At 44.6% G+C, this 15,339-nt stretch overlaps 1 protein-coding gene across 3 annotated transcripts in view; it reads left to right on the top strand.

Moving 5' to 3' along the window:
* Positions 1-15,339, top strand: part of RCOR3 (REST corepressor 3) — a 328,175-nt gene that overhangs the window by 242,345 nt on the left and 70,491 nt on the right. For all 3 annotated transcript variants that reach the window (XM_069233951.1, XM_069233952.1, XM_069233950.1), the window contains one exon: positions 1,604-1,681. In XM_069233951.1, coding sequence (XP_069090052.1) covers positions 1,604-1,681 — 78 coding nt within the window. The remainder of the gene's footprint in view (positions 1-1,603; positions 1,682-15,339) is intronic.

Here is a 15,339-nt window from a genome sequence, read left to right as displayed (position 1 = left end):
ACCAGGGACAGGACGTAATGGTTATATCTGTGACACAGCAGCACTGTGGCCCTGGATGTAACCAATATATCCATGGCACCAAAGGGTTTAAAACATTTTCAATTCTGAGATAAGCCATGCAGTGTACCTATTCTGTGATCATTATTAATTTACTTTGATGCCAAGGCTGAAACAAAATTGCGCAAGCTTTGCTTAGGAAGTTACAAAGTAACCCCATGATTTATTTTTTGCTTCCCTATCCCCGTTTTTCATAGAATTACTGCCGGCCAATCCAGCCCAGCAGTTATGGATAAGAACTATGAAACTCTAATGAAAAAGGAAATGATACTGCCCCGTAATAGTTGACCTCTGCCGTGGTTACCTTTGTGATATTAATAAACAGTTACCCAATCTTCCTATTAATACAAAAAGATCTGGTATCTTTAATAGAATTCCTTCTCAAGGTGAGCATGGTACTGTAGGTGCTGAAAAGCCTTATGGGGCAGCCTCATAATTCTCTATGAAACCAGTTTCTGAGTTGGTCCTATTAAGGTAATAATTAACTTAATTTTATTAATGCAATGATTCTTTTTTTTTTCCATCCCCATCAACATGAAGGAATATCCCAACAATTATGAGTATATGGAAGATAACCCATATTTGTGAGGTGCTATTGGTTGTGAGAAAACATTTGATCCTCAGCTGCATCTATGGGAAACTGTGCCTTAAAATATTCAAGTGGTACCTTCTGGCCTGAAGGTTTTGACGTTAGGCTTGCATTGGATTTCCTGTTTCTGTTATCCAGTTAGAGCACCTTCAGTTTTAGGTCGACCGCGCAAGCACTCTGGCCTGTTGTAATCTATCTGTGGGCTTTAACCACGCCCACCACATGCACATGACAATGACTCGTTCATGGGCTTACCTTTCAATTTACCTTGGTTATCATTGGTAAATGCTTTGCGTTTGTCCCTCATTGGGGCAGATTTATTACCGCCTTGGCCATTGACCCTGTTACATGGATAATTGCACTTTTGCCGATATGTTTGACTACGAGCAAACTTATTTTTCCTTTTGTGTCTCCTCTTCACACTCATGGCGGCCGAGGTGCTTTGAATCGGCTCACTTATGCCAACCGTTTTACTTTTTATTTTCAATTTATGTAGCAAGAAAAGTCCAGTTAGGAATTTACAATGCTAATAGCTCTTACTTTAGCAAACGCGAGACCCATTGCATTGCAAATGCTTGTTTTACATGCACCTACGGTTTTTCCTTCAGTATTTAACATTGTGGTTATTCAGTAGGCATGCTAGTGTAGAACTATGCCTTGAAACGATCATTGTAAATAAGTGAGTTTTGAGAATAATAAAATCACACTTGCTTAATAGCTTAGTGGCTTTTATTTTACTAGTGTCTAGCCTTACTTTGTTGAATTATTCTTAACAGTAATTCATTGGTGTACAAAGCGCATGCTTTCTTTACTCAACTTGAATGGCTTGTTAAGGGGTGCAAACTGTAAATAGGAGAATAGCGGAATATTTGTTTTACAGTTGTGGTGTTTTCTTATTCCACACGTTTTGTTTTTTATTGTAGTATGATTAATTAAATTCATTATTTTTCCTTTGAGGTTCAAAATGCTAAACAAATCAACAGTGCTCTTAAACTGCAATTGGAAGGCGGAATAGAAGAGTTTAAGCCACCAGAGGTAAAACGTTCTTATACGAATCATTTATAATAAGTTTAAAATGTCATTAAGTTGTAACACTGCATTTTTTCTTTTACAAAAGTCTTGACTCAAGGTGCTCCTTTGCAGAGAGGAGGATCAAGTACTCTGCTCTTCCCTGCAACACATCACAGTTGTGTCTGCTGTCCATTTCATGGCAGCAAGGGACTCAGAGCTGTTTGATTTTATGACAGAGTCATTGCATATAACCTGTGGGGTTTCCTGTCTGTCGTTATTTGTTCAGAGGGGGATCCTTTATTCTCACTCCAAAAAAGTATCTGTTCGGTCAGCTGCTCACTTCTCCAAGTGCATGGCTCGTGGCATTGACCTCATGCTTACAATTATGTAGTACCCCACACTTGTGACTTCATGTAAACCGTTGTTGTGGCACGGTCTCTAGATTCTCCAGCGATGCCACAGAATGGCCCCTATTAAAATGCCACCTACTGTGCCACAACACTCTGTACTCAATTGTGTCTTCTGCAGTTCTATTTTGGCACACAACTACTGATCTCTTAGGCTCTGCTTTGTTCTTCTTGTAAGCGCCTGCCTGGGAACTGCTGTCTCACTAGTCCAAGGCATGGTGCAAAGCCAAAATAACAGGACAAGACTGCATCTGCCATCATGTTGGTGAAGGTGGAAATGCTGGTCTCCTCAAAGTACAGCAAAATATATAACACAGTACTCAATCGATTCTCCTCCCAGTAGGGCGTTGACGTGGTAATTAACAGGCTAGCATCAATAACCTAAAAGTGGACCTGTAAAGGAGATGTGTGGACTTATATCCACAATTTGGCTAGCTCTCCCCCACCTTATTTTATGCCGGTTTTCGTTAATAGTTTATTCCTTAATTGAAATTGTGAAGACACCTCTTTTTCCAATATAGTATGTTCAGGTGCCTCACTATAATCAGGGGCCTATTGATGCCAAAATAATATTTAAGCCTATTCAATCTAGTTGAAAATGTGTCCCTTAGTAGTTACAGTTTTCTTGAACCCATCAGCGTGAGTTTATCCTGGACTGTGGCTACCTCAAGGTGATATTTTAAGTGCAAAGATGGCTAGAATTCGGAAATCCAAAAATGTATCCTTGCTTTTCCCTTACCTTATTTAAACATTTCAAGGGAAATCACTTAATCATTTACAAACAAATCTTGAATGTGCTGCAAAAATATATTGTTTGTGTTTTCTTATATAGCATCAGAATGCCACCAGGAAGCAGAGTTTTGGCCAGCAAGCATGAATGAGGCTCAGCTGAGAGAGCTTCTCTGGACATTGACGTTCAATCCTGTATATGATGCATAAATCCATTAATCTGTTAAATAAAATTACATCCAAGAAAAATACTTATTAAAAACTACATGATATAGCTGTCACCCTTATGTTACGGGTGTACAACTAATTGCATGTTTTTTTACATGTTAGCTCAGTAGTCAAGGTTTTTGAATAAAGCCCCCATTTGTATTTGGGGTAGCATTACACTATACCCTAAAAGAGGATAGACTGGATAATGGCTGACCTGGTGTAATTTAATTGAAGGAATGGAGCTGATGCATCCTTAGGAATAATAAAGACTTTATGGTGCCCAAGGCAATTGTTGGTGACAGAGCAGAAAAACTACCACATGGCTGCAACCACCACTGACAAATGCTACAATTTACCAAGCCTTCAAAAAGCTTGTCTGTTCTGTTTGTTAATACGCACTAGAGTATCTGTATAATGAGAGTGACAAATGTGATATACACATATATAGTCTTACAAAGTCATTTGGATACACTATTCATACCTGAATATTGGTTTTCCTGGTTGTCTAAAATCTTGTATTTTCTGTTCTTAAAACATTGTTTGGTAAGAATCGCAGAGGTGGAAGTCCTAGTAGACTGGGTTCAAAATCTAACGCACTCTTTTTTTTTATTTATTGGGAATTGTTATTATTTTTGGTGTAAAATGTCCCTGCCTTTTAATAACACTCCGGTTTTTCTACTGGTGTATTGCTCTTCATGTAGTTTAGCTGGTTTTGTGGCCTGGTGTGATTGAACATTTAAGTATTCTGTACAGCTATTTAATGATTCAGGGATACTGGCCAGATGGTCTAAAATCCCTGTCTTCTATGAGGGCATGTCAAGCTTAGAATCTTTATGCTTTAACAGCGATTTAAAAATCTTGCACAGATCAAAAAGCAGCACACTAGATCTGATTTTCAGCTACCTTGATTTCATATAGTTGAACCTCTGCAATTTCTGCTTTCTTGCGGCTGCTTGATCATCCTTCTTTGTTTAAATCTCCTATTGTTAATAGGTTCTTTAAAGGCCTTATTCACATGTTTCCTCCTTCACCATTCATTATGCCCCAGTGGGATTTGAATTTGTTTTTGACATTCCTGATGTGTGCTCCTTTTGAGCCTACCACAACTGTCCTCTCAGGCTTCTTACTTTGAAAACAGCCTTCCTTGTGGCTGTTACATCTATCCGCAGGGTGAGTGAGCTACGGGCATTGTCGGCTAAGCCACCTTACCTCTCCATCTTTCCTAACAAAGTGGTGCTTCGCACTTGGGCCTCCATTTCGCTGAATGTGGTTACTGCCTTCCATGTAGGTCAATCCATCACCTTGCCTACTTATTATTCACCTCTACATCCTTCCAAGGAAGAGGACAGACCCCAACGCCTAGACTCAAAAAGGGCGTAGGCTTTCTACCTTGATCGTACCAAAGAGTTCCAGGTGGATGATCAAGTATTTGTTGGTTATATGGGTGCTAAGAAAGGTCGGGCAGTGCAGAAGAGAACCATCTCCAGAGGGGTCATACTCTGCATTAAAATGTGCTATGCATTGGCTAAGAAGCAACCCCCTGAGGGCTTGCTTGCTCATTTTACCAGAGCTAAAGCTGCAACCAGTGCATTAGCACGCGGAGTTCTAGTCCTGAACATCTGTAAAAAAGCAACATGGGCATCTCTGCACACGTTTACCAAACATTACTGCCTTGACAGTCAGGTCTGTACGAAAGAGCACTTTTCCCGTTCTGTTCTGCAGGACTTTCTGGTGTGATCTTAGTTCGCAGCCCCACCTCCAGAGATGGTATTGCTTGGGTATCTAGTCTAAAGTAAGGAATCTACCTCCATATCTCTCTATCAGGTGGACAAGTTACTTACCTTCCATAATGCCTTAACTGGTGGAAACAATATCTAGTTGCGGATTTCCTACTGCCCCCCCCCCCCCAATCATCCACGCCCTGCAAACTGATTTATAGAGACAGTGACTCCCCTTTCAGGGCCCTAGTTTTGACGCTTCAGTGGTTAGTGTTCTGCATGGCTCTAAACTTAGGGAGTGGAAAGTTGTGAAAAGAAACTGACGTCCGCATGCCAGGGTTGTGTCTGTATAGGACCAGCAATGTCCTATCTGGCGCAGATGACGCTGACATCAGACGCAGAGCCAATGGACGCCACTCAGTTGCGTGCAGGGGTACTGCTCAAGAAAAATCTCCGGATCCAGACTGACGCTGGGGGAAATTCTAAGGTAAGGAATATGCCTAGATATTGTCTTTACCAGATAAGGCATTACCAAATGTAAGTAACTTGTCCAACCATGTCCTTGGTTAGAAATCACTTTTGGGGTCTAGATCTTTATTGTACCTGCCTGCAAAGCTTTTAATATAGTCCCTATTCATCTTTATATAGTGCCCAGAGCTAATATTCACAAGGTGTCTTCAAAATTGTTTCTTTCCCCGCTGGTGAGATGCACAGTCTAGTCCCCTCTGCTTTTTCCTGGTGCTCCCCCTTAAAACTGTCTGATTTAGGCTTGTCTGGTTTTCACATGTTATTCTGACTGACTTCTCCAGAGATCGTGTGCATTGTTCTGCTGAGCCTAAGGGGGTTGAAGACAGTCTCTCCCGTTTGTGAACAAAGCTCTTGCCCCTTTCCTCCCAGACTCCTCTCCAGTCCATTCAGTTGCTTGGTTCTCAGTGGATTTAGGCCTTCGTAACACAATCTTTCTTATGATTTTTCTCAAACCGCATTACAGTTGGTTCATCGGGTAGCCCACACTGGCCAGATTACACTGCCTCAACTTCTCCTCGCCTCAAAAACCTTCACAGTGATGATTATCAGTGACACTACAGAAGGTTCACTGTGATTACTACCCCTCAGTCAGTCCACTTACTGGCTCTCTAACTCGACATTCCAGCCACTCAACTCGCCATACCTATATCTCTCACAGTTGAGTCCCACAGACACTGGTCCACTAGAGCACACGTCTTCCATCTCTGCAATAATAACTCTGCACACACACTGCACAGGGTAACCCAGTACATCACATCTGTGCACACAGCAGTTTCCCACCCTAATTCTCCAGCTCACTAATCCCTCTCCATCCATCACTCATACACATCCTACCCCTTCAATCCATAGGTATAGCATTAGATGCAATGCAAGATTAATACTGCTCAGCACTCCTTTTGTCTATGACATCATTGCAGATGTAAATGTTGCCTGTATCTTAGAGGCACAAATCTGATTCACCTTCAGCCACAACTCCCATCTTCATCCAGCTTGTATCGTACTTAAGTTGCAAAAATGTTTCAGAAACCACATGTACACTACCTGCTGCAAGATTGTGACAAAATGTCAAAACATACAATGAAAGCTTTATCACCCTTATAATTTTGTACTCAAATGCTTAGTAAAAATTATTGTAATGCAGCCTTACTCCCTCCGATCCTATACAAAACCCGCCTTCCACTTAAACGTAATAGTGAAACCAATGTGGTAGCAATATGGGTAGATATCCATACCACTAGTTATACCAAATTTTGTTTGCAAAATAGGCATCCTCCTCACCACCTCTTTCAGCAATTCTCATGCCTCACCCTGAAACTAAAGACAGCAATAGGAGACTAGCATTATGCTGGACTAGTTCTGTTTGCTGTTCAGTGGAAGTGGACAATAATAATAAATTGATAATCTAAGTAAGTAAACTTTATTGATTGGTTAATTAAAATAATTTCAATATAGAAATACAGCAATAAACAGAGTTCATTAAAACATTAAGACATCTAAGCGTATAGTGTCTCAAGAGTCTCATTGCTCATTAGTCAATGTCCCGACTAAGACATTACGGTCTATAATGTGCAATAGTGCAGGAGGCGCATGATGTGTGAGAAAAGTATTTTGTTTGAGAGGAAAACGTGCAAATAATTACTGAAATACAGTTATGTGGGTCAGGAGATCTGGACCACTGCGGCAGATGCTGGAAGAGGAACTTTACCCCTGTCCCGGCTGAAAAATGGGGATTAGGAGGAGGCGGGGTTGTTCTGACCAACAAAGGGCTTACTTTAAAGCAACCTTTTACCTTTTGGGCGATCACTCAAGGGTCCTCAGACTTTAAGCATGATGTTATTGCTTGCCTGCAGAAGCATACTCCCACCAGGATCCAGAATGCCTTGAGCCAGCGACGCTGCAGATTTAAGGTTGAACTGCATATGCTGAAAACATGGGTCATGTCTTCTTTTGAGTGGCCGCATAACCTACAGGGGATTTCTCCTGCTACTCTTAGCCAGGGTGCTTCATGTGCATTGGCGGGGAGAACTCCAAGGCGATATTCAAGAAAGGTCCCCTTATTCACCCTTAAAGCTTCACCCAAATATGGTTCTGGGTTTAGCTGTGTGTAGCTATTTAGTACCATGCATGGGCGCAGTTCTCCTGAGAAACCTTGTCTTCTAATGATGAAATAGTCTTGACATTTTGCCAGTTGTCTTTCTAAACAACTCAAGGGTGGGCGTTGCAGACCATAGCTGAGCCAGTCTGTGCAGGTCATTGGAGTCTTTATGGATTTTCCAGATGCTGAGTGGGGTTTATTGATTTCCAACCAAGCGTTTTAGTTTAAGGTATTCCTTTCTGCAAACTGTAACATGTAGCACATGATGACAAATGCTGCGCTTCTGGCTATCGTTTGTTTGGTGACACCAAATTCTAGCCTAATCCGGGCTGCCAAGGTGCATCTTGGTAGATGGAATGTTGCCCTATAGATTTTAGTGTCAATATTTTCTAACATGGTTGAAGCCCTCCCTAAAAGGGCTTTGCTTCTGTATGCTAATGTAGGGACTATCTTCTCCCTAGCTGCTTCCAGAATGGGGCTATAAGAAAGTCCATTCAGGTTCCTGAAGAGAACCCTGAATCTTGCAGCCGGGGCAAGCCTTTTTCTCTTCATTTCCTCCCTGTGTGAAATAAAGTTACCTTTGTGGTCAAATGTGAGACTGAGGTCTATATAGTCAAACTTCTACAGCCTTTAGGGAGTCTAGGAACCAACTGACTTTACCACACGTTCTTCTGCAGCAGTTCGTAATTTTGGTTTTCTTGGTATTGTCAGGCTGTTCCTTAACGAGTAGTCATAAATGGCTTTCAGAAGGTGCTGCATCCCCACCTTGCTATGGCTGATCAGCGCCAGATCATCGGCGTACAACATTTTTGACAGTGAGATGGTGCCAAGCTTCAGGCGTGAGAAATGACTGTAGTCAAGGATGAAGAAAGTTCTGCCACAAATAGTTTAAAGAGCTTTGGGGCTAGAAGGCACCCCTGCTTTAGCCCTTGACGTGTTGGGATGGGCCTGGAGAGGCTGGCCTCACTGCCCAGCTTTATTCTCACCCTTAAAGATTGGTGAAATGATAGACCCTTTCCTGGAAGCTGGGATTGAGGCGCCTAACAGTGCATTGGTGGATAAAGGGGCCATATTGCTGGATTGATCTTAAAAATGGCTTGGGGAATTCTATTTGGGCCTGGAGCACCTGTGAGCCTACCTTTAACAATCTGCCGTTTTATCGTTTCCTCGTCTAGAATTCGCTCCTCCTCTAGAATGATGGACGATTAATCAGAGTGGATTTGCTCACCTCCCGAGCACAGTCTATTGTTGCCTAGTGTAACTGCTACCTTTGTAGGATTATTGTTAAAGGGAGCAGTAAGGAATGAGGCTTCTTCAGACAAATTTGATCCAGGTGTGGCAGCGCTTTGCCTTATAGGGAATTGACAGATTGCCAGAAGGCATTAGTATAGTGATGCTTTATGTCCCAGATGAGGTTTGCCAGTTCCCTCTTTTTGACTAGATGGCCTTTTTTAACTTTTTATCTTTTTTTTTTTTTTTTTCTAGCGCTCTAGATCAGATATGAAAAGTTTGAGGGAACCGTCGTACTGATGTCAAAGCTCTGTTGACCTCCCTTTTCAGTGTTATTTCTCCGCTCACTTAAACTTGTTCTGATTTTGTTTTGGTGAGCCAGTTAAATGTTGTTGCTAGCTTGCAATGGTTTTCTGCTTCCTTTTCCAGAGAATCTATGTTCTTTGCTGATCATTTTACCTTTGTTAGGTCAGGTAAGTAGACTGATCCTGAAGGGTCTGCAGTTGGTGTGTTCATGGTCACGGTAAAGGAAAGTTACAGTTCCTGCGGCAGGTGGTTCTTTCCCCCATTTTAAAGGAGTGTAGTGGTTGTAGTAGGATAAGGGAACTGAATGTGTCCTCAAACAGGGAATTGCTGCTAGTGGAGTGCAAGTGAATTATCCTGAAAGCTGCTGTTCAGGGCCCTTAGCCCAGATGTTCCTATTTGCCAAGCAGAATAGGACCCTTTTAGTCCCTCCTCCTCATCTCTGTGTGCCTGAGCTAGAATGTCCCATTGGCGCTCTCATATCTCAATACTCTCGCTTGTTGCTGAGGAGCCTAGTAAGTGTGTATTGAAGTCCCCGGTTACTATGATTAGGGGCTGCTGTTGAGATGCCTTTAGTCTGAGGAGGCTGTTGCATATATTCCTCACTGTCTGCATGCTCTTTGCAGTTTGGCGGTGCACAAAGGTTTATTAATGTCACTGAAAGACCTTAGGTTGCTTCTCGCCTATTCTGCATTGCTAAGCGCATTATTTGGATGTTGTCCGAGTCTGTTTTTTGTTCCTTTACCCTGATCTTGATACATGTAGACAAGTAGATTGCAAGGCCCCCTCTGTTGCATCCAAATAAAAAATCGTTGGTTGTATGATGCAAGAAACCTGGGATGGCGATCGGTTCTTGAGCCCAGGTCTCCTGTAGGACAACCACCGAAAAAGTTTGATGGTAGGAGACAAGGTCTTGGTCTTCAAGTTTGCTGGCTAAGCCGTGGATATTCCAGGAGCAAAGTCGGAGAGTTTGTATGACTAGTTCCAAAGCATCTCCTTGAGTTGCCACCGGTCACTTTGCTTGTTGTAACTTATTTAGTGCATTTGCGATTCACTCCCACTCAATGGTAACTGGCCCCTTCCAGTGCTGACTCCTGTCTTGATGCACTGATTTTGGTTTCCTGGCTTTTTCCTTGCTCAGTGGGCTTGCACCTAGGGCATATTTTAACACTGAGAATGGTTTCGACGAACTGCTGACATTTCCTGGCTCGCTCCCTTCGTCCTTCTGAGTAGGTGCGGACACCGTGGTTCTAGAAAACTTTCAGCAGCTGTGCCCCAAGCTAAGAAGCAATTGCTTTCACGTAGCACCTTATCTGCCATGTCCAGTGAGCTCCAGATGACCTTTGTGGTGTCTCCCTGTTGCCCATGATTTTTGTTTACAAATTTTACATAGTCTATGTCAGATGAGTTAGCACCAGCTAGGTCTGGAATCTGTTTCAGCAGCATTATGATTTTTCTTTGTTAGAGGATATTGTAATTTCCTAATGAGCAGTAAAGTGGGTGGATCTCATGTTTCCAGGATATCGCAGGGTGTGCACTTAGACGACAGCCGAAAAATAGTAGAGCCGTTGAGACCTATACACGTTTGTGCCACCAAAGATCCCGCAGGTTTAATTTGAATGGTTCTCTTCACAGTCATGCTGGTGTCTTTAGGGTTTCCGGGATGGATGTCGGGAATCATTATTTTAGAGTGGCGGACCTCCGGCTTACTCATCCTGGTTTTCTTTAGCTATGTTTGGTGGCAGTGCATTGCTTGCTGAATGTGCATTAATTATTGAACTATGGGCCATTGGATGGCAGTATGAGCTGTGAGTGTGGTTAACGGCTGGGGTAGCTGGTAGAAGATTAGGGGTGGGGAGTGGCCCTATTCTGATCCCCTGAGCCTCTACCGAGTTCTGGCCTTCGGCAGTTGTTGATGCTGCTTGCATTGGGGAGCTTTATTCTCATTGTTTCAGACAGTCCCCCCTTCCCTCGTTAGGGGGAGTTGCTGCATTCCTTTCTGGGATTAGGGTGGAGTTTCCAAAAATGGCAGAGTTCCTTAGCCAGTTGGTTTTAGGAAAATTTGTATTCCTCGATTTGCTTTTTTGTTGTCTTTTTTTAGGCCTCCGATCACTTCCGTTGGGCTTACCCGTAGTGTACTTTGGGGTTGGCTAATGAGCCCAGTCCTACTGCTGGAGTCACTGTTGGGGAAATCACCCTTTGTGCGCCAATTTTCAGCTACACTTGATTCTGTTGCTTTGGGCTATTGGCTGGGGTTTGAGAATGGGACGGAACCCAAAAAGAGTTCGACTGCTAAGAGTTCATCTAGCTTGGCTTCCTGCTTGAGGTCAGTAGCATGGGAGGCTAGTGTTTTATCCCACTTGTAGGAAGCTGGCCTGGTGTATGGTGGACACCTATGGTGTTTGCACCTTATACCCAGTCCAGTCAACCCCTATTAGTTAGTGAGGCATTGTCTAGGAAGCTAGGGCTCTCTAGTGGTAGCTGTGGTGAGCAGCCGAGACTTATCCAGCAGGAGTGTAAAGCACTTGCAATACCACAGCAGTCACCCAGTAGCTTATCACACATGAACGGAACCACACAGTGTTGCAAAAATAAAGGTACTTTTTTACATTAACACTGATTATATTTATATACGGTAAGTATTAGGAATTAGCATAGTAAAATAAGCATTGTCAAGAATTAGCAGAAAATATCTAGGGCCATTTTGGGGGTGTAGGAAACTGGCCCTTGTTGCAGTACCTAGTTGCAGTACACACACACACACACCACACATACCTTTTGCCTGATATTGATGCTGACTTAACTGAGAGTGTGCTGGGATCCTGCTAACCAGACCCCAGCACCAGTGTTCTTTCCCTAAAACTGTACCATTGTTTCTACAATTGGTTCACCTCTGGCACACAGATATGTCCCCTGTAAAAGGTACCAGTGGTAATAAGAGCCCTGTGGCCAGAGAGGGTCACTAAGGGGTGCAGCATGTGTTGTGCCACCCTAAGGGACCCCTCACCAAACACATGCACACTGCCATTGCAGATTGTGTGTGTTGGTGGGGAGAAAAAGGAAAAGTCGACATGACATCCCTCTCAGGGTGCCATGCCCACATCACACTGCCTGTGGCATAGGTAGGTCACCCCTCTAGCATGAGTTGTAGCCCTAAAGCAGGGTGCACTACACCACAGGTGAAGGCATAGCTGCATGAGCAATATTCCCCTACAGTGTCTAAGTCCATTCTTAGACACTGTAAGTGCAGTGTGGCCATATTAAATACATAGGCTGGGAGATTGTCATTATGAACTGCACAGATCCATGATGGATTCACTGAAGGCTGGAAAGTTTGGTATCAAACCTTACTGGCATTAGTTTTGGGGTATGATTCCAACATGTTTGATACTAAAGATGGCTAGGTTTGGGGTTACCGTTATGTAGCTGGATCATAGGTAGTGAGCTGTGGCCAGTATACAGGTAAACTGGCTACCTTGCACATACGACGTCCAGTGCATTGGAACTGAAGTTTGTAGGGGCATCCATGCTTATGCAGGGGGTGCCCTTACACACAGGAACCTGCACCCTGCCAAGCAAGTGCCACCTGCTTCAAAGAACCCTACAAAAGAAAGCAACCCATACTGTGGGTCCAGTGACCTCTGTCAATCCTCCATAGAACTGCCTGCATCACAGAGGACCAAGAACTCCCGTAGACAGCGTCCCTGCCCAAGAAGAAACTACACCTAAGGACTCCAGAGCCTCCCCGGACCCACGAGTCCTGACCACTGTGCACCTGACACCCATGGCCCGTGTCCAGGTGGCCCAACCAACTAGAGAGGATCCCCAGCCGAATTCGAGCAAGTACCCACCTTGGGTTGACCTCTCCTGTCCACTACGACACCCCCGACCTTGACAGCACCGGACTAAGATATCTGTTGCGAAAAGGTACACTGCAACTGCACTCCCCTGGCCTTGGGGAACCCGACCTCCGGTGCAGCAATGTTTAGCAGCCGGCTCTCCTTCTTGTCTAGCTTGTGGTTGTCCGGAACTGAACCCCTGTACCCAGCCTGCAGCATCTAATTGACCCCCAGGGTCCCCTCATTGGAAAGCATTGGGAGCCTGAGGCTGTGCTTGCACTCTGCACCTGCTGCCCCAGCACCGCTGAGGGTGTGTGTTAGGTGCTAACCTGTGATCCTCCCCCCCCCCCCCCCCCCCCTTTACAGGCCTGATACGAAATGTGACCCCAGTCTCCATAGGAACCCATGTTATATTTGCCTCATCTTTGACCTCTGCACCCGGCTGGCCCCGTGTTGCTGGTGGTGGGCGTTTGGGGTTAACTTGAACCCCAAACTGTGGACTTCCTAATTCCCAGAGCCTGGAACTGTAAGTCGTGTACTTACCTTCAAATCGTACTAACTTTTCTCCCCCCCAGGAGCTGTTCTGAAAATTGCACTGTCAACTTTTAAAAGATTACTCCCATTTATTCAAAAACTGTATAACCTGCCAATTCTAATTGAAGTGGTATTGATACATATGTGGAATACTTATTTATTTATGTACTTACCTGTAACTTGAATCTTGTGGTTCTAGAAATAAATTAAAAAAATATATTTTTGCTATATAAAAACCATTGGTCTGGAGTTAGTCATGGAGTGTGTGCTTCTCTCAGTGCATGTGTGTGTGTTTTTGCGTGTGTGTGTGTGTGTGTGTACAACAAATGCTTTGCACTACCCTCTGATAAGCCTAACTGCTTGACCACACTACCACAAAAGAGAGCAATAATATTATCTACTTTAGCCTCTATTAAGCCTCTGGGGAACCCCTGGACTCTGTGCACAATATATCTCATTTTAATATAGTATATACAGAGCCAGCCTCCTACAGGGGGCCAAACCACATACTGAAATAGTGGAATGCAAAGTTAGGTGCCCCACCCAAGGATGTGTAATAGTTAGAAGGGAGCTGGGAGAACTCTGGACCCCAAGAGCTGAATACCTAGGTGACCCCCACCGACCAGGAGCGTAGAGGTAAGTTACCTGGTCTTCCCAAAGACAAACAAGGGGACTTGGAAAAGGAAGACTGCAAGACCAGGACCAGCCCAGTGGAACCCAACGGTGGATTCTGGAAGAAGAGGACCTGCAAGAGAAGGGGACAGAGTCCAGTTCACGCAGAAGTGTCCAGGTGGGGCAGGATCCACTACCCACCCTTCTGTGGTTGAAGATCAGGGTTGATGAGGGAAGATGAAAATCAGCTGTGGAGCCCAGGAGCTGCAGGGCGGTCCTTGGAGTCGTGCAGATAATGTACCATGCCGGTCGCCGGGTCACAGATGGTCAGTGGTCAGGAGGACCACCAACAAGCCCTGGCAAATGCAACTCTGGGCAGAAGAGGATTTGCAGCGAAGAGAAGGACCAGGAAGGGTCAGGGGACTCGGCCCTTGAAGAGGAGTCCTGGCTGACCCTCAGCAGTCCGGAGAGCCAGCAGAAGAAGTCACAGCTCCCACAGTCAGCACACCTGGAGAAGAGTCTCACATCGCCGGAGCAGTAGAGGAGAGACTGTCTTTGCAAGGATGAAGTGCTGGAGGTCAGGCCTACTTGAAGCCTGAAGATCCCTTGGAGGAGGAGTCAACAAGCCTTGTTTGCTGCAAATGTTGTGGTGCACAGGGGTACTGTCCTGCAAGGGGAGGCAAGGGCTCACCATCTCCCAAGATGGACAGAGGGCAGAGAGGACCAAAAGGACCACTTTCGACCACCACCTGTGTTGGAGGTTACACACAGTTCGTGTGGAGAGCAGATCCCAGCAGCCAACGTCATTGCCTTAGGTGCCTGCGGATGCAGGGGAGTGACTCCTTCACTCCAAAGGAGATTCCTTCTTGCTTCTTTGGTGCAGCTGAAGTCTTGCTGACCCCAGAGTATGCACAGCCGTGGAAATGCTGCAATTACTGGAAGGAGCAAAAGAAACAGTGTTGGAAGGAGAGGTCATCTCAGGAGTTGCAGGCTTGTTTGGTTCCTATAAAGTCCAGCAGCGATTCCAGTGCCCAGTAGCAGAAGAGGTTGATGCAGAGGAGTCCTGGTGGAGTCTTACATGCTGTGGGGGGCCCAACCGCAAGGGAGTCCCTAAACAGCCCTTACAAGGGGGAATGGTCACTCTGCAGGGGATCATTGATGTCATTCACCTGTCCTGACCAACCAGATGCTCCTTGTTTCCAAGATGGCAGAATCAAGTGGCGCTATGGGCACCACCCCTGTGGTGTTGACGGACAGGGGAATAGTTACTCCCCTTTCATTTGTGTGGTTTTGTGCTAGAGCAGGGACTGGGGCAAACCAGATTATGCAACGACTAAGCCATAATGTTCTGCTTTCCCTCTTATCTCATTACCGAGCTTACAGAACCTCTCTGGAATGCACTTCTGAGTTTAATGAAGACATTTATTGTTGTTAATTCCCCACCCACAAGTTCCTGAGAGACGAAATTAGTAGATTG

This window comes from Pleurodeles waltl, chromosome 5 (assembly GCF_031143425.1).
Source record: "Pleurodeles waltl isolate 20211129_DDA chromosome 5, aPleWal1.hap1.20221129, whole genome shotgun sequence".
Classification (NCBI taxonomy): Eukaryota; Metazoa; Chordata; class Amphibia; order Caudata; family Salamandridae; genus Pleurodeles; species Pleurodeles waltl.
Note: the sequence above shows the minus strand (reverse complement) of the source record. Positions and strands in the feature narration are given on the sequence as shown.